General features: G+C 47.4%; 1 protein-coding gene across 5 annotated transcripts in view; it reads right to left on the bottom strand.

Annotated features, from left to right (window-relative positions):
- Window positions 1-26,305, bottom strand: part of LOC129861355 (FYVE, RhoGEF and PH domain-containing protein 1-like) — a 179,267-nt gene that overhangs the window by 47,085 nt on the left and 105,877 nt on the right. For 4 of the 5 annotated variants that reach the window (XR_008760566.1, XM_055932728.1, XM_055932726.1 and 1 more), the window contains exon 6: window positions 12,737-12,893. Coding sequence is in view for 4 of the 5 variants with exons in the window: in XM_055932728.1 (XP_055788703.1) it covers window positions 12,737-12,893 (157 nt within the window). In the remaining variant the exon portion in view is untranslated. Of the gene's footprint in view, window positions 1-12,736; window positions 12,894-14,817; window positions 26,023-26,305 lie in introns of those variants that run through there. The other variant, XM_055932730.1, reaches the window with a different exon arrangement.

The raw sequence follows: 26,305 nt of genomic DNA, 5'->3' as shown, positions 1-26,305 counted from the left end.
AACCTGCTCCAGAGTGTTCAGGACCTCAGACTGGGACAAAGGTTCACCTTCCAACAGGACAACGACCCTAAGCCCACAGCCAAGACAACACAGGAGTGGCTTTGGGACAAGTCTCTGAATATCCTTGAGTGGCCCAGCCAGAGCCCGGACTTGAACCCGATCGAACATCTCTGGAGAGACCTGAAAATAGCTGTTCAGTGACACTCCCCATCCAACTTGACAGAGCTTGAGAGGATCTGCAGAGAAGAATTGGAGAAACTCCCCAAATACAGGTGTGACAAGCTTGTAGCTTCATACCCATGAAGACTCGAGACTGTAATCGCTGCCAAAGGTCTTAACAAAGTACTGAGTAAAGGGTCTGAATACTTATGTATTATTTCAGGTATTATTATTTATTTCCTTTCTTGTAAAAAACAATTATAACCTGTTTTTGCTTTGTCATTATGCCACCATAGACTATATACCAGCTACAGAGGAGTCACCGTAGACTATATACCAGCTACAGAGGAGTCACCATAGACTATATATCAGCTGCAAAGGAGTCACCATAGACTATATATCAGCTACAGAGGAGTCACCGTAGACTATATACCAGCTACAGAGGAGTCACCATAGACTATATAGCAGCTACAGAGGAGTCACCATAGACTATATATCAGCTGCAAAGGAGTCACCATAGACTATATATCAGCTACAGAAGCGTCACCATAGACTATACATCAGCTACAGAGGAGTCACCGTAGACTATATAGCAGCTATAGAGGAGTCACCATAGACTATATATCAGCTACAGAGGAGTCCCTAATAGACTATATACAGAGGAGTCACCATAGACTATATGTCAGCTACAAAGGAGTCACCATAGACTGTATATCAGCTACAGAGGAGTCACCGTAGACTATATACAGAGGAGCCACCATAGACTGTATATCAGCTACAGAGGAGCCACCATAGACTGTAAATCAGCTACAGAGGAGTCACCATAGTCAATAAATCATCTCATATATCTATGGGAGCCACAAGCTCCGACAGACAGCAGGGTATAGTACAAGGCTGCTGGTGGTTCAAATCAGATTGATCAGGTCTGTAACCATGTTAGTATTCAATAAGAGTAAGCTCTGAGCAGAGTGTTTGAAGTAGGAGAGATCCTCTGTCTGCTAGGTCATTAGTATTCTACTGGCTGCTCTTTTCCAACAACATGACTGGCTCCCAGTCCCACCACCTAGCTACCAGTCATATTAACCTGAATGGCTCCCAGTCCCACCACCTAGTCACCAGTCATATTAACCTGACTGGCTCCAACCACCTAGTTACCAGTCATATTAACCTTACTGGCTCCAACCACCTAGTTACCAGTCATATTAACCTGAATGGCTCCAACCACCTAGTTACCAGTCATATTAACATGACTGGCTCCAACCACCTAGTTACCAGTCAAATTAACCTGACTGGCTCTCAGTCCCACCACCTAGTTACCAGTCATATTAACCTGACTGGCTCCAACCACCTAGTTACCAGTCATATTAACCTGACTGGCTCCCACCACCTAGTTACCAGTCATATTAACCTGACTGGCTCCCAGTCCCACCACCTAGTTACCAGTCATATTAACCTGACTGGCTCCAACCACCTAGTTACCAGTCATATTAACCTGACTGGCTCCAACCACCTAGTTACCAGTCATATTAACCTGACTGGCTCCCACCACCTAGTTACCAGTCATATTAACCTGACTGGCTCTCAGTCCCACCACCTAGTTACCAGTCAAATTAACCTGACTGGCTCCCAGTCCCACCACCTAGTTACCAGTCATATTAACCTGACTGGCTCCAACCACCTAGTTACCAGTCATATTAACCTGACTGGCTCCAACCACCTAGTTACCAGTCATATTAACCTGACTGGCTCCCAGACCCACCTAGTTACCAGTCATATTAACCTGACTGGCTCCCACCACCTAGTTACCAGTCATATAAACCTGACTAGCTCCCACCACCTAGCTACCAGTCATATTAACCTGACTGGCTCCCACCACCTAGTTACCAGTCATATTAACCTGACTGGCTCCAACCACCTAGTTACCAGTCATATTAACCTGACTGGCTCCCAGTCCCACCACCTAGTTACCAGTCATATTAACCTGACTGGCTCCAACCACCTAGTTACCAGTCATATTAACCTGACTGGCTCCCACCACCTAGTTACCAGTCATATTAACCTGACTGGCTCCAACCACCTAGTTACCAGTCATATTAACCTGACTGGCTCCAACCACCTAGTTACCAGTCATATTAACCTGACTGGCTCCCAGTCCCACCACCTAGTTACCAGTCATATTAACCTGACTGGCTCCAACCACCTAGTTACCAGTCATATTAACCTGACTGGCTCCAACCACCTAGTTACCAGTCATATTAACCTGACTGGCTCCAACCACCTGGTTACCAGTCATATTAACCTGACTGGCTCCAACCACCTAGTTACCAGTCAAATTAACCTGACTGGCTCCAACCACCTGGTTACCAGTCATATCAGGGAAAATATTATAGAACCTCATGTATAATTTAATCAATTCAGAAAGACTGATATTGATATTCCTTACACACTACAATGAATGCTCACTCTCACTAGGGGGTTCAATCCTGACAGTAGACGTGTGCATTCTGCTTCATCACACGTGTGTAAGGACATCCTATTCACACCAGGAGAGCCAGGCAGCCAGATCCAGAGTGTGTGGTATTGAATATTACCCAACATCCCCCTGGAAAGGACACAAAGAGCACGTCTCCACATTACCCTATAGATCTGCTCATGGTATTATCACTGCCAGGGATAGAAACATATCCCATTTTATTTTATTTTAATTTAACTAGGCAAGTCTGTTTTTATAATGACGGCCTACACAGGCCAAACCCGGACGACGCTGGGCGAATTGTGCGCCGCCCTATGGGACTACCAATCACGGCCTACCCCGGGCCAAACCCGGACGACGCTGGGCCAATTGTGCGCCGCCCTATGGGACTACCAATCACGGCCTACCCCGGGCCAAACCCGGACGACGCTGGGCCAATTGTGCGCCGCCCTATGGGACTACCAATCACGGCCTGTTGTGATACATGCCTGGATTCAACCAGGGTGTCTGCGGTGGCGACTCGAGCACGGAGATGCAGTGCCTTAGACCGCTCCACTCGGGAACCCCATGTCCATTGACATCAGCATAAACATATTTTAACCATGTTTCATGACACAGCACATCTGCTCAATTCCCTTAATACAGCCCAATACTGCAACACTTATCTGGACACATACAGGACATTATACTGAAGGACATTAGGTTTTAGTCAACACTATGCTGAAGGACATTAGGTTTTAGTCAACATTATACTGAAGGACATTAGGTTTTAGTCAACACTATACTGAAGGACATTAGGTTTTAGTCAACACTATACTGAAGGACATTAGGTTTTAGTCAACACTATACTGAAGGACATTAGGTTTTAGTCAACATTATACTGAAGGACATTAGGTTTTAGTCAACACTATACTGAAGGACATTAGGTTTTAGTCAACACTACACTGAAGTACATTAGGTTTTAGTCAACAATATACTGAAGTACATTAGGTTTTAGTCAACATTATACTGAAGGACATTAGGTTTTAGTCAACACTATAGTGGACATTAGGTTTTAGTCAACAATATACTGAAGTACATTAGGTTTTAGTCAACACTATAGTGGACATTAGGTTTTAGTCAACACTATAGTCAAGTACATTAGGTTTTAGTCAACAATATACTGAAGGACATTAGGTTTTAGTCAACACTATACTGAAGGACATTAGGTTTTAGTCAACAATATACTGAAGTACATTAGGTTTTAGTCAACACTATACTGAAGGACATTAGGTTTTAGTCAACACTATAGTCAAGTACATTAGGTTTTAGTCAACAATATACTGAAGTACATTAGGTTTTAGTCAACACTATACTGAAGGACATTAGGTTTTAGTCAACACTATAGTCAAGGACATTAGGTTTTAGTCAACACTATACTGATGGACATTAGGTTTTAGTCAACACTATAGTCAAGGACATTAGGTTTTAGTCAACACTATACTGAAGTACATTAGGTTTTAGTCAACACTATACTGAAGTACATTAGGTTTTAGTCAACACTATAGTGGACATTAGGTTTTAGTCAACACTATAGTGGACATTAGGTTTTAGTCAACAATATACTGAAGGACATTAGGTTTTAGTCGACACTATAGTCAAGTACATTAGGTTTTAGTCAACAATATACTGAAGGACATTAGGTTTTAGTCAACACCATAGTGGACATTAGGTTTTAGTCAACACTATAGTCAAGTACATTAGGTTTTAGTCAACACTATAGTCAAGGACATTAGGTTTTAGTCAACACTATAGTCTTTAGTCAACAATATACTGAAGGACATTAGGTTTTAGTCAACACTATACTGATGGACATTAGGTTTTAGTCAACACTATAGTCAAGGACATTAGGTTTTAGTCAACAATATACTGAAGTACATTAGGTTTTAGTCAACACTACACTGAAGGACATTAGGTTTTAGTCAACACTATACTGAAGTACATTAGGTTTTAGTCAACAATATACTGAAGGACATTAGGTTTTAGTCAACACTATACTGAAGGACATTAGGTTTTAGTCAACACTATAGTGGACATTAGGTTTTAGTCAACACTACACTGAAGTACATTAGGTTTTAGTCAACAATATACTGAAGGACATTAGGTTTTAGTCAACACTATAGTCAAGGACATTAGGTTTTAGTCAACACTATAGTCAAGGACATTAGGTTTTAGTCAACACTATACTGATGGACATTAGGTTTTAGTCAACACTATACTGAAGGACATTAGGTTTTAGTCAACACTATACTGAAGGACATTAGGTTTTAGTCAACACTATACTGAAAGACATTAGGTTTTAGTCAACACTATACTGATGGACATTAGGTTTTAGTCAACACTATACTGAAGGACATTAGGTTTTAGTCAACACTATAGTGGACATTAGGTTTTAGTCAACACTATAGTGGACATTAGGTTTTAGTCAACACTATAGTCAAGGACATTAGTTTTAGTCAACACTATACTGGACATTAGGTTTTAGTCGACACTATAGTCAAGGACATTAGGTTTTAGTCAACACTATAGTCAAGGACATTAGGTTTTAGTCAACACTATACTGGACATTAGGTTTTAGTCAACACTATAGTGGACATTAGGTTTTAGTCAACACTATAGTGGACATTAGGTTTTAGTCAACACTATAGTCAAGGACATTAGTTTTAGTCAACACTATACTGGACATTAGGTTTTAGTCGACACTATAGTCAAGGACATTAGGTTTTAGTCAACACTATAGTCAAGGACATTAGGTTTTAGTCAACACTATACTGGACATTAGGGTTTAGTCGACACTATAGTCAAGAACATTAGGTTTTAGTTAACACTATACTGGACATTATATTTTAGTCAACACTATAGTCAAGGACATTAGGTTTTAGTCAACACTATACTGAAGGACATTAGGTTTTAGTCAACACTATAGTGGACATTAGGTTTTAGTCAACACTATACTGATGGACATTAGGTTTTAGTCAACATTATACTGAAGGACATTAGGTTTTAGTCAACACTATAGTCAAGGACATTAGGTTTTAGTCAACACTATACTGAAGGACATTAGGTTTTAGTCAACACTATACTGAAGGACATTAGGTTTTAGTCAACACTATACTGAAGGTCATTAGGTTTTAGTCAACACTATAATGAGGGACATTAGGTTTTAGTCAACACTATAGTCAAGGGCATTAGGTTTTAGTCAACAATATACTGAAGGACATTAGGTTTTAGTCAACACTATAGTCAAGGGCATTAGGTTTTAGTCAACACTATACTGGACATTAGGTTTTAGTCAACACTATACTGAAGGACATTAGGTTTTAGTCAACACTATAGTCAAGAACATTAGGTTTTAGTCAACACTACACTGAGGGACATTAGGTTTTAGTCAACACTATACTGAGGGACATTAGGTTTTAGTCAACATTATACTGAAGGACATTAGGTTTTAGTCAACACTATAGTCAAGGACATTTGGTTCTAGTCAACACTATACTGAAGGACATTAGGTTTTAGTCAACACTATACTGGACATTAGGTTTTAGTCAACACTATACTGGAAATTAGGTTTTAGTCAACACTATACTGAAAGACATTAGGTTTTAGTCAACACTATACTGAAGGACATTAGGTTTTAGTCAACATTATACTGAGGGACATTAGGTTTTAGTCAACATTATACTGAGGGACATTAGGTTTTAGTCAACACTATACTGAAATACATTAGGTTTTAGTCAACACTATACTGAAACACATTAGGTTTTAGTCAACACTATACTGAAGGACATTAGGTTTTAGTCAACACTATACTGAGGGACATTAGGTTTTAGTCAACACTATAGTCAAGGACATTAGTTTTTAGTCAACACTATAGTCAAGGACATTAGGTTTTAGTCAACACTATACTGAAGGACATTAGGTTTTAGTCAACACTATAGTCAAGGACATTAGGTTTTAGTCAACACTATGGTCAAGGACATTAGGTTTTAGTCAACACTATACTGGACATTAGGTTTTAGTCAACACTATACTGGACATTAGGTTTTAGTCAACACTATAGTCAAGGACATTAGGTTTTAGTCAACACTATACTGAAGGACATTAGGTTTTAGTCAACACTATAGTGGACATTAGGTTTTAGTCAACACTATAGTGGACATTAGGTTTTAGTCAACACTATAGTCAAGGACATTAGTTTTAGTCAACACTATACTGGACATTAGGTTTTAGTCGACACTATACTGAGGGACATTAGGTTTTAGTCAACACTATAGTCAAGGACATTAGGTTTTAGTCAACACTATACTGGACATTAGGTTTTAGTCGACACTATAGTCAAGAACATTAGGTTTTAGTCAACACTATAGTCAAGGACATTAGGTTTTAGTCAACACTATAGTGGACATTAGGTTTTAGTCAACACTATACTGATGGACATTAGGTTTTAGTCAACACTATACTGAAGGACATTAGGTTTTAGTCAACACTATAGTGGACATTAGGTTTTAGTCAACACTATACTGAAGGACATTAGGTTTTAGTCAACACTACACTGAAGGACATTAGGTTTTAGTCAACACTATAGTCAAGTACATTAGGTTTTAGTCAACACTACACTGAAGGACATTAGGTTTTAGTCAACACTATAGTCAAGGACATTAGGTTTTAGTCAACACTATACTGAAGGACATTAGGTTTTAGTCAACACTATACTGGACATTAGGTTTTAGTCAACACTATAATGAGGGACATTAGGTTTTAGTCAACACTATAGTCAAGGACATTAGGTTTTAGTCAACAATATACTGAAGGACATTAGGTTTTAGTCAACACTATACTGGACATTAGGTTTTAGTCAACACTATACTGAAGGTTATAGGTTTTAGTCAACACTATACTGGACATTAGGTTTTAGTCAACACTATACTGAAGGACATTAGGTTTTAGTCAACACTATAGTGGACATTAGGTTTTAGTCAACACTATAGTGGACATTAGGTTTTAGTCAACAATATAGTCAAGGACATTAGGTTTTAGTCAACAATATAGTCAAGGACATTAGGTTTTAGTCAACAATATAGTCAAGGACATTAGGTTTTAGTCAACATTATACTGAAGGACATTAGGTTTTAGTCAACACTATAGTCAAGGACATTTGGTTTTAGTCAACATTATAGTGGACATTAGGTTTTAGTCAACACTTTACTGGACATTAGGTTTTAGTCAACACCATAGTCAAGGACATTAGGTTTTAGTCAAAACTATACTGAAGGACATTAGGTTTTAGTCAACACTATAGTCAAGGACATTAGGTTTTAGTCAACACTATACTGAAAGACATTAGGTTTTAGTCAACACTATACTGAGGGACATTAGGTTTTAGTCAACACTATACTGAAGGACATTAGGTTTTAGTCAACACTATAGTCAAGAACATTAGGTTTTAGTCAACACTATACTGAAGGACATTAGGTTTTAGTCAACACTATAGTGGACATTAGGTTTTAGTCAACATTATACTGAAGGACATTAGGTTTTAGTCAACACTATAGTCAAGGACATTAGGTTTTAGTCAACACTATACTGAAGGACATTAGGTTTTAGTCAACACTATACTGATGGACATTAGGTTTTAGTCAACAATATACTGAGGGACATTAGGTTTTAGTCAACACTATACTGATGGACATTAGGTTTTAGTCAACACTATAGTCAAGGACATTAGGTTTTAGTCAACACTATACTGAAGGACATTAGGTTTTAGTCAACACTATAGTCAAGGACATTAGGTTTTAGTCAACACTATACTGAAGGACATTAGGTTTTAGTCAACACTATACTGAAGGACATTAGGTTTTAGTCAACACTATACTGGAAATTAGGTTTTAGTCAACACTATACTGAAGGACATTAGGCTTTAGTCAACACTATACTGAAGGACATTAGGTTTTAGTCAACACTATACTGAAGGACATTAGGTTTTAGTCAACACTATACTGAGGGACATTAGGTTTTAGTCAACACTATACTGATGGACATTAGGTTTTAGTCAACACTATAGTGGACATTAGGTTTTAGTCAACACTATACTGAAGGACATTAGGTTTTAGTCAACACCATAGTCAAGGACATTAGGTTTTAGTCAACACTATAGTGGACATTAGGTTTTAGTCAACACTATACTGAAGGACATTAGGTTTTAGTCAACACTATACTGAAGGACATTAGGTTTTAGTCAACACTATACTGGAAATTAGGTTTTAGTCAACACTATACTGAAGGACATTAGGTTTTAGTCAACACTATAGTCAAGGACATTAGGTTTTAGTCAACACTATACTGAAAGACATTAGGTTTTAGTCAACACTATACTGAGGTACATTAGGTTTTAGTCAACATTATACTGAGGGACATTAGGTTTTAGTCAACACTATACTGAAGGACATTAGGTTTTAGTCAACACTATACTGATGGACATTAGGTTTTAGTCAACACTATACTGAAGGACATTAGGTTTTAGTCAACACTATATTGAGGGACATTAGGTTTTAGTCAACATTATACTGAGGGACATTAGGTTTTAGTCAACACTATACTGAAGTACATTAGGTTTTAGTCAACACTATAGTCAAGGACATTAGGTTTTAGTCAACACTATAGTCAAGGACATTAGGTTTTAGTCAACACTATACTGAAGTACATTAGGTTTTAGTCAACACTATACTGAAGGACATTAGGTTTTATTCAACACTATACTGAGGGACATTAGGTTTTAGTCAACACTATAGTCAAGGACATTAGGTTTTAGTCAACACTATGGTCAAGGACATTAGGTTTTAGTCAACACTACACTGAAGGACATTAGGTTTTAGTCAACAATATACTGAAGGACATTAGGTTTTAGTCAACAATATACTGATGGACATTAGGTTTTAGTCAACACTATACTGAAGTACATTAGGTTTTAGTCAACACTATACTGAGGGACATTAGGTTTTAGTCAACAATATACTGAAGGACATTAGGTTTTAGTCAACACTATAGTCAAGGACATTAGATTTTGAGTTTGTACAGAAAAGAGTAGGAGGTGTTACGGGAAAGAAAGAGAGAGAACATGTCTAGCTTTGCTTGTTCCAGAACAGACACACAGCCAGGACATGGTCACCAACAAACTAACATGGTCCAAGCACACCAAAGACAGTCGTGAAGAGGGCACGACAAAACCTATTCCCACTCATGTGACTGAAAAGATTTGGCATGGGTCCTCAGATCCTCAAAAGGTTCTACAGCTGCACCATCGAGAGCATCCTGACTGGTTGCATCACTGCCTTGTATGGCAACTACTCGGCCTCCGACCGCAAGGCACTGGGGCCAAGCTTCCTGCCATCCAGGACCTCTATACCAGGCGGTGTCAGAGGAAGGACTTAAAAATGGTCAAAGACTCCAACCACCCTAGTCATAGACTGTTCTCTCTGCTACCGCACGGCAAGCGGTACCGGAGCGCCAAGTCGAGGTCCAAAAGGCTTCTTAAGAGCTTCTACCCCCAACCCATAAGACTCCTGAACAGCTAATCAAATGGCTACCCAGACTATTCACATTGCCCCCCCCCACCCTCTTTAACGCTGCTGCTGCTACTCTCTGTTTATTATCTATGCACAGTCACTTTAATAACTCTACCTACATGTACATACTACCTCAACTAACCGGTGCCCCCTCACATTGACCGGCACCCCCTGTATAGAGCCTCGCTACTGTTATTTTACTGGCTCTCTTTAATTATTTGTTACTTTGATTTATTTTATTTTTTGGGGGGGGGGGGGGTATTTATTCTTAAAACTGTATTGTTGGTTAAGTAAGTAAGCATTTCACTGTAAGGTCTACACCTGTTGTATTCGGCGCATGTTACAAATACAATTTGATTTGATTTGATTTTACACACAGCTAGGACAGACACATAGCCAGGACAGACACACAGCTAGGACAGACACACAGCCAGGACAGACACACAGCCAGGACAGACACACAGCTAGGACAGACACACAGCCAGCTGGGACTCTTTATTGATGGAAGCTGAGAGTGTGAAAGAGCTGCTGGAGCCAGGTTTAGGGCTTGGTTTAGGGCCAGGGTTAGGACCAGGGTTATCCATAGAACCTGGATGTCCTTTAAAGGAAAGGGGGATACCTAGTTAGTTGTACAACTGAATGGATTCAACTGAAATGTGTCTTCCGCATTTAACCCAACCCCTCTGAATCAGAGAGGTTCGGGTGGCTGCCTAAATCGACATCCACATCATCGGCGCCCTGGAAACAGTGGGTTAATGCCTTGCTTAGGGGCAGAAAAACAGATCTTTACCTTGTCAGCTCAGGGATTCGATCCAGCAACCTTTCGGTTACTGTTCCAACACTCCTATCCACCAGGATACTTAAAACCTCTTTGGGATAGGGGGCAGCATTTTCACGTCCGGATGAAAAGCATGCCCAAAGTAAAATGCCTGCTACTCAGGCCCATATGCATATAATTGGTAGATTTGGATAGATAACACTCTACAGTTTCTACAACTGTTAAAATAATGTCTGTGAGTATAAGAGAACTTATTTGGCAGGCGACAACCCGAGGACAAACCATCCAGGATTTTTTGTTGTTGTTGAGTTCACTGTGTTTTCTACTTGTTTTCTATGGGAACCTAGATTTCTGTGGCACTTGGTTGCAGTTCCTATTGCTTCCACTAGATGTCAACAGTCTTTAGAAATTGGTTGATGTTTTTCTTTAGAGAAATGAAGAAGTACCGCTATTCAGAACGAGGGTCAAGCCTGGTGTACTCTTGTTTGGGGCGCACAACCTGAAGCTCGCTCCACTTTCATTTTAGCCGCAATTGAACACAGTGTATCCCGTCTTAAATTTTATCGATTATTTACATTTTAAAATATCTAAAGTTGGATTTGGAAAGTTGTTTGAAACGTTTGGACAAAGTTTATAGGTAACTTATTAGATATTTTGTAGTCATGTTGGGCGAGCTGGAACCGGTGTTTTTCTGAATCAAACGCGCCAAATAAATGGACATTTTGGAGATAGAACGACGGAATTAATCGAACAAAAGGACCACATGTGATGTTTATGGGACATATTGGAGTGCATACAGAAGAAGCTCTTCAAAGGTAAGGCATGAATTATATCGTTATTTCTGAGTTTTGTGTCGCGCCTGGCGGGTTGAAATATGATTGTCATGTGTTTGTTTGATGGGGTGCTGTTCTCAGATAATCACATGGTTTACTTTCACCGTAAAGCCTTTTTGAAATCTGACATGATGGCTGGATTAACAAGAAGTTAAGCTTTAATTTGGTGTATTGCACTTGTGAATGTATGAAAGTTAAATATTTCAAATTTAAAAAAAAAAATAATTTCACTCTCTGCAATTTCACCGGATGTTGTCGAAACATTCCGCTAGCGGAACCCCTAGCCATAACAGGTTTTAACCTTAATTAACCCTGGACAGTTTTTACAGGCCCCCTACCTGGATGTCCTATAACCTGTTAACCCTGGACAGTTTTACAGGCCCCCTACCTGGATGTCCTATAACCTCTTAACCCTGGACAGTTTTTACAGGCCCTCTACATAAATGTCCTATAACCTCTTAAACCTGGACAGTTTTTACAGGCCCCCTACATAAATGTCCTATAACCTGTTAACCCTGGACAGTTTTACAGGCCCCCTACCTGGATGTCCTATAACCTCTTAACCCTGGACAGTTTTACAGGCCCCCTACCTGAATGTCCTATAACCTCTTAACCCTGGACAGTTTTACAGGCCCCCTACCTGAATGTCCTATAACCTCTTAACCCTGGACAGTTTTACAGGCCCCCTACCTGAATGTCCTATAACCTCTTAACCCTGGACAGTTTTACAGGCCCTCTACCTGAATGTCCTATAACCTCTTAACCCTGGACAGTTTTACAGGCCCCCTACCTGAATGTCCTATAACCCCTTAACCCTGGACAGTTTTACAGGCCCCCTACCTGGATGTCCTATATAACCCCTTAACCCTGGACAGTTTTACAGGCCCCCTACCTGAATGTGGTGGACGATGGCTTTGAACTGGGACGACCTCTCCATCCAGGTGTTGACCAGCTCCATGGCCCGGTCAAAGTTCTTCACGTACTCTCCGTACATCTTCAGGAAGGGGGCTAGCTTCTGCAGGATGTCCCCGATGCGCGGGTTCAAATCCCTGGGGGAGAGAGAGGAGAGGTCAGGAAGGGGTAGGGTTAGTGTGTGTGTGTGTGTGTGTGTGTGTGTGTGTGTGTGTGTGTGTGTGTGTGTGTGTGTGTGTGTGTGTGTGTGTGTGTGTGTGTGTGTGTGTGTGTGTGTGTGTGTGTGTGTGTGTGTGTGTGTGTGTGTGTGTGTGTGTGTGTGTGTGTGTGTGTGTGTGTGTGTGTGTTGGGAGAGCTGGGGGCGAGAGAGAGAGAGAGAGAGAGAGAGAGAGGGGAGAGAGAGCGAGAGTGGGGGGGAGAGAGGGAGAGAGAGGAGGGGGGGGGTGAAAGAGATAGAGAGGGAGAGAGAGAGGGGGTAGTGAAAGAGGGAGAGAGAGACGGGGGAGAGTGAAAGAGAGAGAGAGAGAGGGGGGAGAGAAAGAGAGAACGCAAGAGAGAGAGGGGCGAGAGAGAGAGAGAGAGGCAGGAAGAGACAGGTCAGGACCAGGGTTATGGTTAGAGATAGGGAAAGCTGCTGGGAGAATGACGACTGTGAGAACTCTCTCTCTCCTGGAATGTGGGAACATTCTCTTCAGGTCAAAAAACAGACATTGAACTGTCAGTACACAGACCTTGAAAACTCAAGTGTTTGAAACAAAAACACAGTTTAATAACAATTCTGGTTTTTCACAGTTGTTGGTTATTTGTGTATGATCCACAATAAATAAGGATATCCTGTTAACCAATCAGGAGTATATATAACCTAGTCTCTCACCGGTTAACCAATCAGGAGTATATATACCCTAGTCTCTCTCACCAGGTTCACCAATCAGGAGTATATATAACCTAGCCTCTCACCAGGTTAACCAATCAGGGGTATATATAACCTAGTCTCTCTCACCAGGTTCACCAATCAGGAGTATATATAACCTAGTCTCTCTTACCGGTTAACCAATCAGGAGTATATATAACCTAGTCTCTCTTACCGGTTAACCAATCAGGAGTGTATATAACCTAGTCTCTATCACCAGGTTAACCAATCAGGAGTATATAAAACCTAGTCTCTCTCACCGGTTAACCAATCAGGAGTATATATAACCTAGTCTCTCTTACCGGTTAACCAATCAGGAGTATATATAACCTAGTCTCTCTCACCAGGTTAACCAATCTGGGGTATATATAACCTAGTCTCTCTCACCAGGTTAACCAATCTGGGGTATATATAACCTAGTCTCTCTCACCAGGTTAACCAATCAGGGGTATATATAACCTAGTCTCTCTCACCAGGTTAACCAATCTGGGGTATATATAACCTAGTCTCTCTCACCAGGTTAACCAATCAGGGATATATATAACCTAGTCTCTCTTACCGGTTAACCAATCAGGAGTATATATAACCTAGTCTCTCTCACCAGGTTAACCAATCAGGAGTATATATAACCTAGTCTCTCTTACCGGTTAACCAATCAGGAGTATATATAACCTAGTCTCTCTTACCGGTTAACCAATCAGGAGTATATATAGCCTAGTCTCTCTCACCAGGTTAACCAATCAGGAGTATATATACCCTAGTCTCTCTCACCGGTTAACCAATCAGGAGTATATATAACCTAGTCTCTCTTACCGGTTAACCAATCAGGAGTATATATAGCCTAGTCTCTCTCACCAGCTTAACCAATCAGGGGTATATATAGCCTAGTCTCTCTTACCGGTTAACCAATCAGGAGTATATATAACCTAGTCTCTCTCACCAGGTTAACCAATCAGGAGTATATATAACCTAGTCTCTCTCACCAGGTTAACCAATCTGGGGTATATATAACCTAGTCTCTATCACCAGGTTAACCAATCAGGGGTATATATAACCTAGTCTCTCTCACCAGGTTAACCAATCAGGGATATATATAACCTATTCTCTCTCACCAGGTTAGGGCAAGGCTTAGGGTCAGGGTTTTATCTCACCACTCCGCCATGCGTTTCTCCGGGACGGGGAGCAGGGCTAGTCTAGGGTTAGAGGTAGTCCCTGGGTCAGGATCAGGGTTAGTCTAGGGTTAGAGGTAGGCCCTGGGTCAGGGCTAGTCTAGGGTTAGTCTAGGGTTAGTCTAGGGTTAGAGGTAGGCCCTGGGTCAGGGTTAGTCTAGGGTTAGAGGTAGACCCTGGGTCAGGGCTAGTCTAGGGTTAGAGGTAGGTCCTGGGTCAGGGCTAGTCTAGGGTTAGAGGTAGGTCCTGGGTCAGGGTTAGTCTAGGGTTAGAGGTAGGCCCTGGGTCAGGGTTAGTCTAGGGTTAGAGGTAGACCCTGGGTCAGGGCTAGTCTAGGGTTAGAGGTAGGTCCTGGGTCAGGGCTAGTCTAAGGTTAGAGGTAGGCCCTGGGTCAGGGCTAGTCTAGGGTTAGAGGTAGGCCCTGGATCAGGGTTAGTCTAGGGTTAGAGGTAGGCCCTGGGTCAGGGTTAGTCTAGGGTTAGAGGTAGGCCCTGGGTCAGGATTAGTCTAGGGTTAGAGGTAGGCCCTGGTTCAGGGTTAGTCTAGGGTTAGAGGCAGGCCCTGGGTCAGGGTTAGTCTAGGGTTAGAGGTAGGCCCTGGGTCAGGGCTAGTCTAGGGTTAGAGGTAGCCCCTGGGTCAGGGTTAGTCTAGGGTTAGAGGTAGGCCCTGGGTCAGGGTTAGGGTTAGTCTAGGGTTAGAGGTAGGCCCTGGGTCAGGGTTAGTCTAGGGTTAGAGGTAGGCCCTGGGTCAGGGTTAGTCTAGAGTTAGAGGTAGGCCCTGGGTCAGGGTTAGTCTAGGGTTAGAGGTAGGCCCTGGGTCAGGGTTAGTCTAGGGTTAGAGGTAGGCCCTGGGTCAGGGTTAGTCTAGGGTTAGAGGTAGGCCCTGGGTCAGGGTTAGTCTAGGGTTAGAGGTAGGCCCTGGGTCAGGGTTAGTCTAGGGTTAGAGGTAGGCCCTGGGTCAGGGTTAGTCTAGGGTTAGAGGTAGGCCCTGGGTCAGGGTTAGGGTTAGTCTAGGGTTAGAGGTAGGCCCTGGGTCAGGGTTAGTCTAGGGTTAGAGATAGGCCCTGAGTCAGGGTTAGTCTAGGGTTAGAGGTAGGCCCTGGGTCAGGGTTAGTCTAGGGTTAGAGGTAGGCCCTGGGTCAGGGTTAGTCTAGGGTTAGAGGTAGGCCCTGGGTTCAGGGTTAGTCTAGGGTTAGAGGTAGGCCCTGGGTCAGGGTTAGTCTAGGGTTAGAGGTAGGCCCTGGGTCAGGACTAGTCTAGGGTTAGAGGTAGGCCCTGGGTCAGGGTTAGTCTAGGGTTAGAGGTAGGCCCTGGGTCAGGGTTAGTCTAGGGTTAGAGGTAGGCCCTGGGTCAGGGTCAGGGTTAGTCTAGGGTTAGAGGTAGGCCCTGGGTCAGGGTTAGTCTAGGGTTAGAGGTAGGCCCTGGGTCAGGGTTAGTCTAGGGTTAGAGGTAGGCCCTGGGTCAGGGTCAGGGCTAGTCTAGGGTTAGAGGTAGGCCCTGGGTCAGGGTTAGTCTAGGGTTAGAGGTAGGCCCTGGGTCAGGGTCAGGGTTAGTCTAGGGTTAGAGGTAGGCCCTGGGTCAGGGTTAGTCTAGGGTTAGAGGTAGGCCCTGGGTCAGGGTTAGTCTAGGGTTAGAGGTAGGCCCTGGGTCAGGGTTAGTCTAGGGTTAGAGGTAGGCCCTGGGTCAGGGTTAGTCTAGGGTTAGAGGTAGGCCCTGGGTCAGGGTTAGTCTAGGGTTAGTCTAGGGTTAGAGGTAGGTCCTGGGTCAGGGCTAGTCTAGGGTTAGAGGTAGGCCCTGGGTCAGGGTTAGTCTAGGGTTAGAGGTAGACCCTGGGTCAGGGTTAGTCTAGGGTTAGAGGTAGGTCCTGGGTCAGGGCTAGTCTAGGGTTAGAGGTAGGCCCTGGGTCGGGGTTAGTCTAGGGTTAGAGGTAGGCCCTGGGTCAGGGTTAGTCTAGGGTTAGAGGTATACCCTGGGTCAGGGTTAGTCTAGGGTTAGAGGTAGGCCCTGGGTCAGGGTTAGTCTAGGGTTAGAGGTAGGCCCTGGGTCAGGGTTAGTCTAGGGTTAGAGGTAGGCCCTGGGTCAGGGTTAGTCTAGGGTTAGAGGTAGGCCCTGGGTCAGGGTTAGTCTAGGGTTAGAGGTAGGCCCTGGGTCAGAGTTAGTCTAGGGTTAGAGGTAGACCCTGGGTCAGGGCTAGTCTAGGGTTAGAGGTAGGTCCTGGGTCAGGGCTAGTCTAGGGTTAGAGGTAGGTCCTGGGTCAGGGTTAGTCTAGGGTTAGAGGTAGGCCCTAGGTCAGGGTTAGTCTAGGGTTAGAGGTAGACCCTGGGTCAGGGCTAGTCTAGGGTTAGAGGTAGGTCCTGGGTCAGGGCTAGTCTAGGGTTAGAGGTAGGTCCTGGGTCAGGGTTAGTCTAGGGTTAGAGGTAGGCCCTGGGTCAGGGCTAGTCTAGGGTTAGAGGTAGGCCCTGTGTCAGGGCTAGTCTAGGGTTAGAGGTAGGCCCTGGGTCAGGGCTAGTCTAGGGTTAGAGGTAGGCCCTGGGTCAGGGTTAGTCTAGGGTTAGTCTAGGGTTAGAGGTAGGTCCTGGGTCAGGGTTAGTCTAGGGTTAGAGGTAGGCCCTGGGTCAGGGTTAGTCTAGGGTTAGATGTAGACCCTGGGTCAGGGTTAGTCTAGGGTTAGAGGTAGGTCCTGGGTCAGGGTCAGGGTTAGTCTAGGGTTAGAGGTAGGCCCTGGGTCAGGGTCAGGGCTAGTCTAGGGTTAGAGGTAGGCCCTGGGTCAGGGTTAGTCTAGGGTTAGAGGTAGGCCCTGGGTCAGGGCTAGTCTAGGGTTAGAGGTAGGCCCTGGGTCAGGGTCAGGGTTAGTCTAGGGTTAGAGGTAGGCCCTGGGTCAGGGTTAGTCTAGGGTTAGAGGTAGGCCCTGGGTCAGGGTTAGTCTAGGGTTAGAGGTAGGCCCTGGGTCAGGGTTAGTCTAGGGTTAGAGGTAGGCCCTGGGTCAGGGTTAGTCTAGGGTTAGAGGTAGGCCCTGGGTCAGGGCTAGTCTAGGGTTAGAGGTAGACCCTGGGTCAGGGTTAGTCTAGGGTTAGAGGTAGGCCCTGGGTCAGGGTTAGGGTTAGTCTAGGGTTAGAGGTAGGCCCTGGGTCAGGGTTAGTCTAGGGTTAGAGGTAGGCCCTGGGTCAGGGTTAGTCTAGGGTTAGAGGTAGGCCCTGGGTCAGGGTCAGGGTTAGTCTAGGGTTAGAGGTAGGCCCTGGGTCAGGGTTAGTCTAGGGTTAGAGGTAGGCCCTGGGTCAGGGTTATTCTAGGGTTAGAGGTAGGCCCTGGTTCAGGGTTAGTCTAGGGTTAGAGGTAGGCCCTGGTCAGGGTTAGTCTAGGGTTAGAGGTAGGCCCTGGGTCAGGGTTAGTCTAGGGTTAGAGGTAGGCCCTGGGTCAGGGTTAGTCTAGGGTTAGAGGTAGGCCCTGGTTCAGGGTTAGGGTTAGTCTAGGGTTAGAGATAGGCCCTGAGTCAGGGTTAGTCTAGGGTTAGAGGTAGGCCCTGGGTCAGGGCTAGTCTAGGGTTAGAGGTAGGTCCTGGGTCAGGGTTAGTCTAGGGTTAGAGGTAGGCCCTAGGTCAGGGTTAGTCTAGGGTTAGAGGTAGACCCTGGGTCAGGGCTAGTCTAGGGTTAGAGGTAGGTCCTGGGTCAGGGCTAGTCTAGGGTTAGAGGTAGGTCCTGGGTCAGGGTTAGTCTAGGGTTAGAGGTAGGCCCTGGGTCAGGGCTAGTCTAGGGTTAGAGGTAGGCCCTGTGTCAGGGTTAGTCTAGGGTTAGAGGTAGGCCCTGGGTCAGGGCTAGTCTAGGGTTAGAGGTAGGCCCTGGGTCAGGGTTAGTCTAGGGTTAGTCTAGGGTTAGAGGTAGGTCCTGGGTCAGGGTTAGTCTAGGGTTAGAGGTAGGCCCTGGGTCAGGGTTAGTCTAGGGTTAGAGGTAGACCCTGGGTCAGGGTTAGTCTAGGGTTAGAGGTAGGTCCTGGGTCAGGGTCAGGGTTAGTCTAGGGTTAGAGGTAGGCCCTGGGTCAGGGTTAGTCTAGGGTTAGATGTAGGCCCTGGGTCAGGGCTAGTCTAGGGTTAGAGGTAGGCCCTGGGTCAGGGTCAGGGTTTGTCTAGGGTTAGAGGTAGGCCCTGGGTCAGGGTTAGTCTAGGGTTAGAGGTAGGCCCTGGGTCAGGGTTAGACTAGGGTTAGAGGTAGGCCCTGGGTCAGGGTTAGTCTAGGGTTAGAGGTAGGCCCTGGGTCAGGGTTAGTCTAGGGTTAGTCTAGGGTTAGAGGTAGGTCCTGGGTCAGGGCTAGTCTAGGGTTAGAGGTAGGCCCTGGGTCAGGGTTAGTCTAGGGTTAGAGGTAGACCCTGGGTCAGGGTTAGTCTAGGGTTAAAGGTAGGTCCTGGGTCAGGGCTAGTCTAGGGTTAGAGGTAGGCCCTGGGTCGGGGTTAGTCTAGGGTTAGAGGTAGGCCCTGGGTCAGGGTTAGTCTAGGGTTAGAGGTATACCCTGGGTCAGGGTTAGTCTAGGGTTAGAGGTAGGCCCTGGGTCAGGGTTAGTCTAGGGTTAGAGGTAGGCCCTGGGTCAGGGTTAGTCTAGGGTTAGAGGTAGGCCCTGGGTCAGGGTTAGTCTAGGGTTAGAGGTAGGCCCTGGGTCAGGGTTAGTCTAGGGTTAGAGGTAGGCCCTGGGTCAGAGTTAGTCTAGGGTTAGAGGTAGACCCTGGGTCAGGGCTAGTCTAGGGTTAGAGGTAGGTCCTGGGTCAGGGCTAGTCTAGGGTTAGAGGTAGGTCCTGGGTCAGGGTTAGTCTAGGGTTAGAGGTAGGCCCTAGGTCAGGGTTAGTCTAGGGTTAGAGGTAGACCCTGGGTCAGGGCTAGTCTAGGGTTAGAGGTAGGTCCTGGGTCAGGGCTAGTCTAGGGTTAGAGGTAGGTCCTGGGTCAGGGTTAGTCTAGGGTTAGAGGTAGGCCCTGGGTCAGGGCTAGTCTAGGGTTAGAGGTAGGCCCTGTGTCAGGGCTAGTCTAGGGTTAGAGGTAGGCCCTGGGTCAGGGCTAGTCTAGGGTTAGAGGTAGGCCCTGGGTCAGGGTTAGTCTAGGGTTAGTCTAGGGTTAGAGGTAGGTCCTGGGTCAGGGTTAGTCTAGGGTTAGAGGTAGGCCCTGGGTCAGGGTTAGTCTAGGGTTAGAGGTAGACCCTGGGTCAGGGTTAGTCTAGGGTTAGAGGTAGGTCCTGGGTCAGGGTCAGGGTTAGTCTAGGGTTAGAGGTAGGCCCTGGGTCAGGGTCAGGGCTAGTCTAGGGTTAGAGGTAGGCCCTGGGTCAGGGTTAGTCTAGGGTTAGAGGTAGGCCCTGGGTCAGGGCTAGTCTAGGGTTAGAGGTAGGCCCTGGGTCAGGGTCAGGGTTAGTCTAGGGTTAGAGGTAGGCCCTGGGTCAGGGTTAGTCTAGGGTTAGAGGTAGGCCCTGGGTCAGGGTTAGTCTAGGGTTAGAGGTAGGCCCTGGGTCAGGGTTAGTCTAGGGTTAGAGGTAGGCCCTGGGTCAGGGTTAGTCTAGGGTTAGAGGTAGGCCCTGGGTCAGGGTTAGGGTTAGTCTAGGGTTAGAGGTAGGCCCTGGGTCAGGGTTAGTCTAGGGTTAGAGGTAGGCCCTGGGTCAGGGTTAGTCTAGGGTTAGAGGTAGGCCCTGGGTCAGGGTCAGGGTTAGTCTAGGGTTAGAGGTAGGCCCTGGGTCAGGGTTAGTCTAGGGTTAGAGGTAGGCCCTGGGTCAGGGTTATTCTAGGGTTAGAGGTAGGCCCTGGGTCAGGGTTAGTCTAGGGTTAGAGGTAGGCCCTGGTCAGGGTTAGTCTAGGGTTAGAGGTAGGCCCTGGGTCAGGGTTAGTCTAGGGTTAGAGGTAGGCCCTGGGTCAGGGTTAGTCTAGGGTTAGAGGTAGGCCCTGGTTCAGGGTTAGGGTTAGTCTAGGGTTAGAGATAGGCCCTGAGTCAGGGTTAGTCTAGGGTTAGAGGTAGGCCCTGGGTCAGGGTTAGTCTAGGGTTAGAGGTAGGCCCTGGTTCAGGGTTAGGGTTAGTCTAGGGTTAGAGATAGGCCCTGAGTCAGGGTTAGTCTAGGGTTAGAGGTAGGCCCTGGGTCAGGGTTAGTCTAGGGTTAGAGGTAGGCCCTGGGTCAGGGTTAGTCTAGGGTTAGAGGTAGGCCCTGGGTCAGGGTCAGGGTTAGTCTAGGGTTAGAGGTAGGCCCTGGGTCAGGGTTAGTCTAGGGTTAAAGGTAGGCCCTGGGTCAGGGTTAGTCTAGGGTTAGAGGTAGGCCCTGGGTCAGGGTTAGTCTAGGGTTAGTCTAGGGTTAGAGGTAGGTCCTGGGTCAGGGCTAGTCTAGGGTTAGAGGTAGGCCCTGGGTCAGGGTTAGTCTAGGGTCAGAGGTAGACCCTGGGTCAGGGTTAGTCTAGGGTTAGAGGTAGACCCTGGGTCAGGGTTAGTCTAGGGTTAGAGGTAGGCCCTGGGTCAGGGTTAGTCTAGGGTTAGAGGTAGGCCCTGGGTCAGGGTTAGTCTAGGGTTAGAGGTAGGCCCTGGGTCAGGGTTAGTCTAGGGTTAGAGGTAGGCCCTGGGTCAGGGTTAGTCTAGGGTTAGAGGTAGGCCCTGGGTCAGGGTTAGTCTAGGGTTAAAGGTAGGCCCTGGGTCAGGGTTAGTCTAGGGTTAGAGGTAGGCCCTGGGTCAGGGTTAGTCTAGGGTTAGTCTAGGGTTAGAGGTAGGTCCTGGGTCAGGGCTAGTCTAGGGTTAGAGGTAGGCCCTGGGTCAGGGTTAGTCTAGGGTCAGAGGTAGACCCTGGGTCAGGGCTAGTCTAGGGTTAGAGGTAGGTCCTGGGTCAGGGCTAGTCTAGGGTTAGAGGTAGGTCCTGGGTCAGGGTTAGTCTAGGGTTAGAGGTAGGCCCTAGGTCAGGGTTAGTCTAGGGTTAGAGGTAGACCCTGGGTCAGGGCTAGTCTAGGGTTAGAGGTAGGTCCTGGGTCAGGGCTAGTCTAGGGTTAGAGGTAGGTCCTGGGTCAGGGTTAGTCTAGGGTTAGAGGTAGGCCCTGGGTCAGGGCTAGTCTAGGGTTAGAGGTAGGCCCTGTGTCAGGGTTAGTCTAGGGTTAGAGGTAGGCCCTGGGTCAGGGCTAGTCTAGGGTTAGAGGTAGGCCCTGGGTCAGGGTTAGTCTAGGGTTAGTCTAGGGTTAGAGGTAGGTCCTGGGTCAGGGTTAGTCTAGGGTTAGAGGTAGGCCCTGGGTCAGGGTTAGTCTAGGGTTAGAGGTAGACCCTGGGTCAGGGTTAGTCTAGGGTTAGAGGTAGGTCCTGGGTCAGGGTCAGGGTTAGTCTAGGGTTAGAGGTAGGCCCTGGGTCAGGGTTAGTCTAGGGTTAGAGGTAGGCCCTGGGTCAGGGCTAGTCTAGGGTTAGAGGTAGGCCCTGGGTCAGGGTCAGGGTTTGTCTAGGGTTAGAGGTAGGCCCTGGGTCAGGGTTAGTCTAGGGTTAGAGGTAGGCCCTGGGTCAGGGTTAGACTAGGGTTAGAGGTAGGCCCTGGGTCAGGGTTAATCTAGGGTTAGAGGTAGGCCCTGGGTCAGGGTTAGTCTAGGGTTAGAGGTAGGCCCTGGGTCAGGGCTAGTCTAGGGTTAGAGGTAGACCCTGGGTAAGGGTTAGTCTAGGGTTAGAGGTAGGCCCTGGGTCAGGGTCAGGGTTAGTCTAGGGTTAGAGGTAGGCCCTGGGTCAGGGTTAGTCTAGGGTTAGAGGTAGGCCCTGGGTCAGGGTTAGTCTAGGGTTAGAGGTAGGCCCTGGGTCAGGGTTAGTCTAGGGTTAGAGGTAGGCCCTGGTCAGGGTTAGTCTAGGGTTAGAGGTAGGCCCTGGGTCAGGGTTAGTCTAGGGTTAGAGGTAGGCCCTGGGTCAGGGTTAGTCTAGGGTTAGAGGTAGGCCCTGGTTCAGGGTTAGGGTTAGTCTAGGGTTAGAGATAGGCCCTGAGTCAGGGTTAGTCTAGGGTTAGAGGTAGGCCCTGGGTCAGGGTTAGTCTAGGGTTAGAGGTAGGCCCTGGTTCAGGGTTAGGGTTAGTCTAGGGTTAGAGATAGGCCCTGAGTCAGGGTTAGTCTAGGGTTAGAGGTAGGCCCTGGGTCAGGGTTAGTCTAGGGTTAGAGGTAGGCCCTGGGTCAGGGTTAGTCTAGGGTTAGAGGTAGGCCCTGGGTCAGGGTCAGGGTTAGTCTAGGGTTAGAGGTAGGCCCTGGGTCAGGGTTAGTCTAGGGTTAGAGGTAGGCCCTGGGTCAGGGTTAGTCTAGGGTTAGAGGTAGGCCCTGGGTCAGGGTTAGTCTAGGGTTAGAGGTAGGCCCTGGGTCAGGGTTAGTCTAGGGTTAGAGGTAGGCCCTGGGTCAGGGTTAGTCTAGGGTTAGAGGTAGGCCCTGGGTCAGGGTTAGTCTAGGGTTAAAGGTAGGCCCTGGGTCAGGGTTAGTCTAGGGTTAGAGGTAGGCCCTGGGTCAGGGTTAGTCTAGGGTTAGTCTAGGGTTAGAGGTAGGTCCTGGGTCAGGGCTAGTCTAGGGTTAGAGGTAGGCCCTGGGTCAGGGTTAGTCTAGGGTCAGAGGTAGACCCTGGGTCAGGGCTAGTCTAGGGTTAGAGGTAGGTCCTGGGTCAGGGCTAGTCTAGGGTTAGAGGTAGGTCCTGGGTCAGGGTTAGTCTAGGGTTAGAGGTAGGCCCTAGGTCAGGGTTAGTCTAGGGTTAGAGGTAGACCCTGGGTCAGGGCTAGTCTAGGGTTAGAGGTAGGTCCTGGGTCAGGGCTAGTCTAGGGTTAGAGGTAGGTCCTGGGTCAGGGTTAGTCTAGGGTTAGAGGTAGGCCCTGGGTCAGGGCTAGTCTAGGGTTAGAGGTAGGCCCTGTGTCAGGGCTAGTCTAGGGTTAGAGGTAGGCCCTGGGTCAGGGCTAGTCTAGGGTTAGAGGTAGGCCCTGGGTCAGGGTTAGTCTAGGGTTAGTCTAGGGTTAGAGGTAGGTCCTGGGTCAGGGTTAGTCTAGGGTTAGAGGTAGGCCCTGGGTCAGGGTTAGTCTAGGGTTAGAGGTAGACCCTGGGTCAGGGTTAGTCTAGGGTTAGAGGTAGGTCCTGGGTCAGGGTCAGGGTTAGTCTAGGGTTAGAGGTAGGCCCTGGGTCAGGGTTAGTCTAGGGTTAGAGGTAGGCCCTGGGTCAGGGCTAGTCTAGGGTTAGAGGTAGGCCCTGGGTCAGGGTCAGGGTTTGTCTAGGGTTAGAGGTAGGCCCTGGGTCAGGGTTAGTCTAGGGTTAGAGGTAGGCCCTGGGTCAGGGTTAGTCTAGGGTTAGAGGTAGGCCCTGGGTCAGGGTTAGTCTAGGGTTAGAGGTAGGCCCTGGGTCAGGGTTAGTCTAGGGTTAGAGGTATGCCCTGGGTCAGGGCAAGTCTAGGGTTAGAGGTAGACCCTGGGTCAGGGTTAGTCTAGGGTTAGAGGTAGGCCCTGGGTCAGGGTTAGGGTTAGTCTAGGGTTAGAGGTAGGCCCTGGGTCAGGGTTAGTCTAGGGTTAGAGGTAGGCCCTGGGTCAGGGTTAGTCTAGGGTTAGAGGTAGGCCCTGGGTCAGGGTCAGGGTTAGTCTAGGGTTAGAGGTAGGCCCTGGGTCAGGGTTAGTCTAGGGTTAGAGGTAGGCCCTGGGTCAGGGTTAGTCTAGGGTTAGAGGTAGGCCCTGGGTCAGGGTTAGTCTAGGGTTAGAGGTAGGCCCTGGTCAGGGTTAGTCTAGGGTTAGAGGTAGGCCCTGGGTCAGGGTTAGTCTAGGGTTAGAGGTAGGCCCTGGGTCAGGGTTAGTCTAGGGTTAGAGGTAGGCCCTGGTTCAGGGTTAGGGTTAGTCTAGGGTTAGAGATAGGCCCTGAGTCAGGGTTAGTCTAGGGTTAGAGGTAGGCCCTGGGTCAGGGTTAGTCTAGGGTTAGAGGTAGGCCCTGGTTCAGGGTTAGGGTTAGTCTAGGGTTAGAGATAGGCCCTGAGTCAGGGTTAGTCTAGGGTTAGAGGTAGGCCCTGGGTCAGGGTTAGTCTAGGGTTAGAGGTAGGCCCTGGGTCAGGGTTAGTCTAGGGTTAGAGGTAGGCCCTGGGTCAGGGTTAGTCTAGGGTTAGAGGTAGGCCCTGGGTCAGGGTTAGTCTAGGGTTAGAGGTAGGCCCTGGGTCAGGGCTAGTCTAGGGTTAGAGGTAGACCCTGGGTCAGGGTTAGTCTAGGGTTAGAGGTAGGCCCTGGGTCAGGGTTAGGGTTAGTCTAGGGTTAGAGGTAGGCCCTGGGTCAGGGTTAGTCTAGGGTTAGAGGTAGGCCCTGGGTCAGGGTTAGTCTAGGGTTAGAGGTAGGCCCTGGGTCAGGGTCAGGGTTAGTCTAGGGTTAGAGGTAGGCCCTGGGTCAGGGTTAGTCTAGGGTTAGAGGTAGGCCCTGGGTCAGGGTTAGTCTAGGGTTAGAGGTAGGCCCTGGGTCAGGGTTAGTCTAGGGTTAGAGGTAGGCCCTGGTCAGGGTTAGTCTAGGGTTAGAGGTAGGCCCTGGGTCAGGGTTAGTCTAGGGTTAGAGGTAGGCCCTGGGTCAGGGTTAGTCTAGGGTTAGAGGTAGGCCCTGGTTCAGGGTTAGGGTTAGTCTAGGGTTAGAGATAGGCCCTGAGTCAGGGTTAGTCTAGGGTTAGAGGTAGGCCCTGGGTCAGGGTTAGTCTAGGGTTAGAGGTAGGCCCTGGTTCAGGGTTAGGGTTAGTCTAGGGTTAGAGATAGGCCCTGAGTCAGGGTTAGTCTAGGGTTAGAGGTAGGCCCTGGGTCAGGGTTAGTCTAGGGTTAGAGGTAGGCCCTGGGTCAGGGTTAGTCTAGGGTTAGAGGTAGGCCCTGGGTCAGGGTCAGGGTTAGTCTAGGGTTAGAGGTAGGCCCTGGGTCAGGGTTAGTCTAGGGTTAAAGGTAGGCCCTGGGTCAGGGTTAGTCTAGGGTTAGAGGTAGGCCCTGGGTCAGGGTTAGTCTAGGGTTAGTCTAGGGTTAGAGGTAGGTCCTGGGTCAGGGCTAGTCTAGGGTTAGAGGTAGGCCCTGGGTCAGGGTTAGTCTAGGGTCAGAGGTAGACCCTGGGTCAGGGTTAGTCTAGGGTTAGAGGTAGACCCTGGGTCAGGGTTAGTCTAGGGTTAGAGGTAGGCCCTGGGTCAGGGTTAGTCTAGGGTTAGAGGTAGGCCCTGGGTCAGGGTTAGTCTAGGGTTAGAGGTAGGCCCTGGGTCAGGGTTAGTCTAGGGTTAGAGGTAGGCCCTGGGTCAGGGTTAGTCTAGGGTTAGAGGTAGGCCCTGGGTCAGGGTTAGTCTAGGGTTAGAGGTAGGCCCTGGGTCAGGGTTAGTCTAGGGTTAGAGGTAGGCCCTGGGTCAGGGTCAGGGCTAGTTTAGGGTTAGAGGTAGGCCCTGGGTCAGGGTTAGTCTAGGGTTAGAGGTAGGCCCTGGTCAGGGTTAGTCTAGGGTTAGAGGTAGGCCCTGGGTCAGGGTTAGTCTAGGGTTAGAGGTAGGCCCTGGGTCAGGGTTAGTCTAGGGTT

This window comes from Salvelinus fontinalis, chromosome 8, assembly GCF_029448725.1.
Source record: "Salvelinus fontinalis isolate EN_2023a chromosome 8, ASM2944872v1, whole genome shotgun sequence".
NCBI lineage: Eukaryota > Metazoa > Chordata > Actinopteri > Salmoniformes > Salmonidae > Salvelinus > Salvelinus fontinalis.
This window is presented reverse-complemented; position numbering and strand designations above follow the sequence as displayed.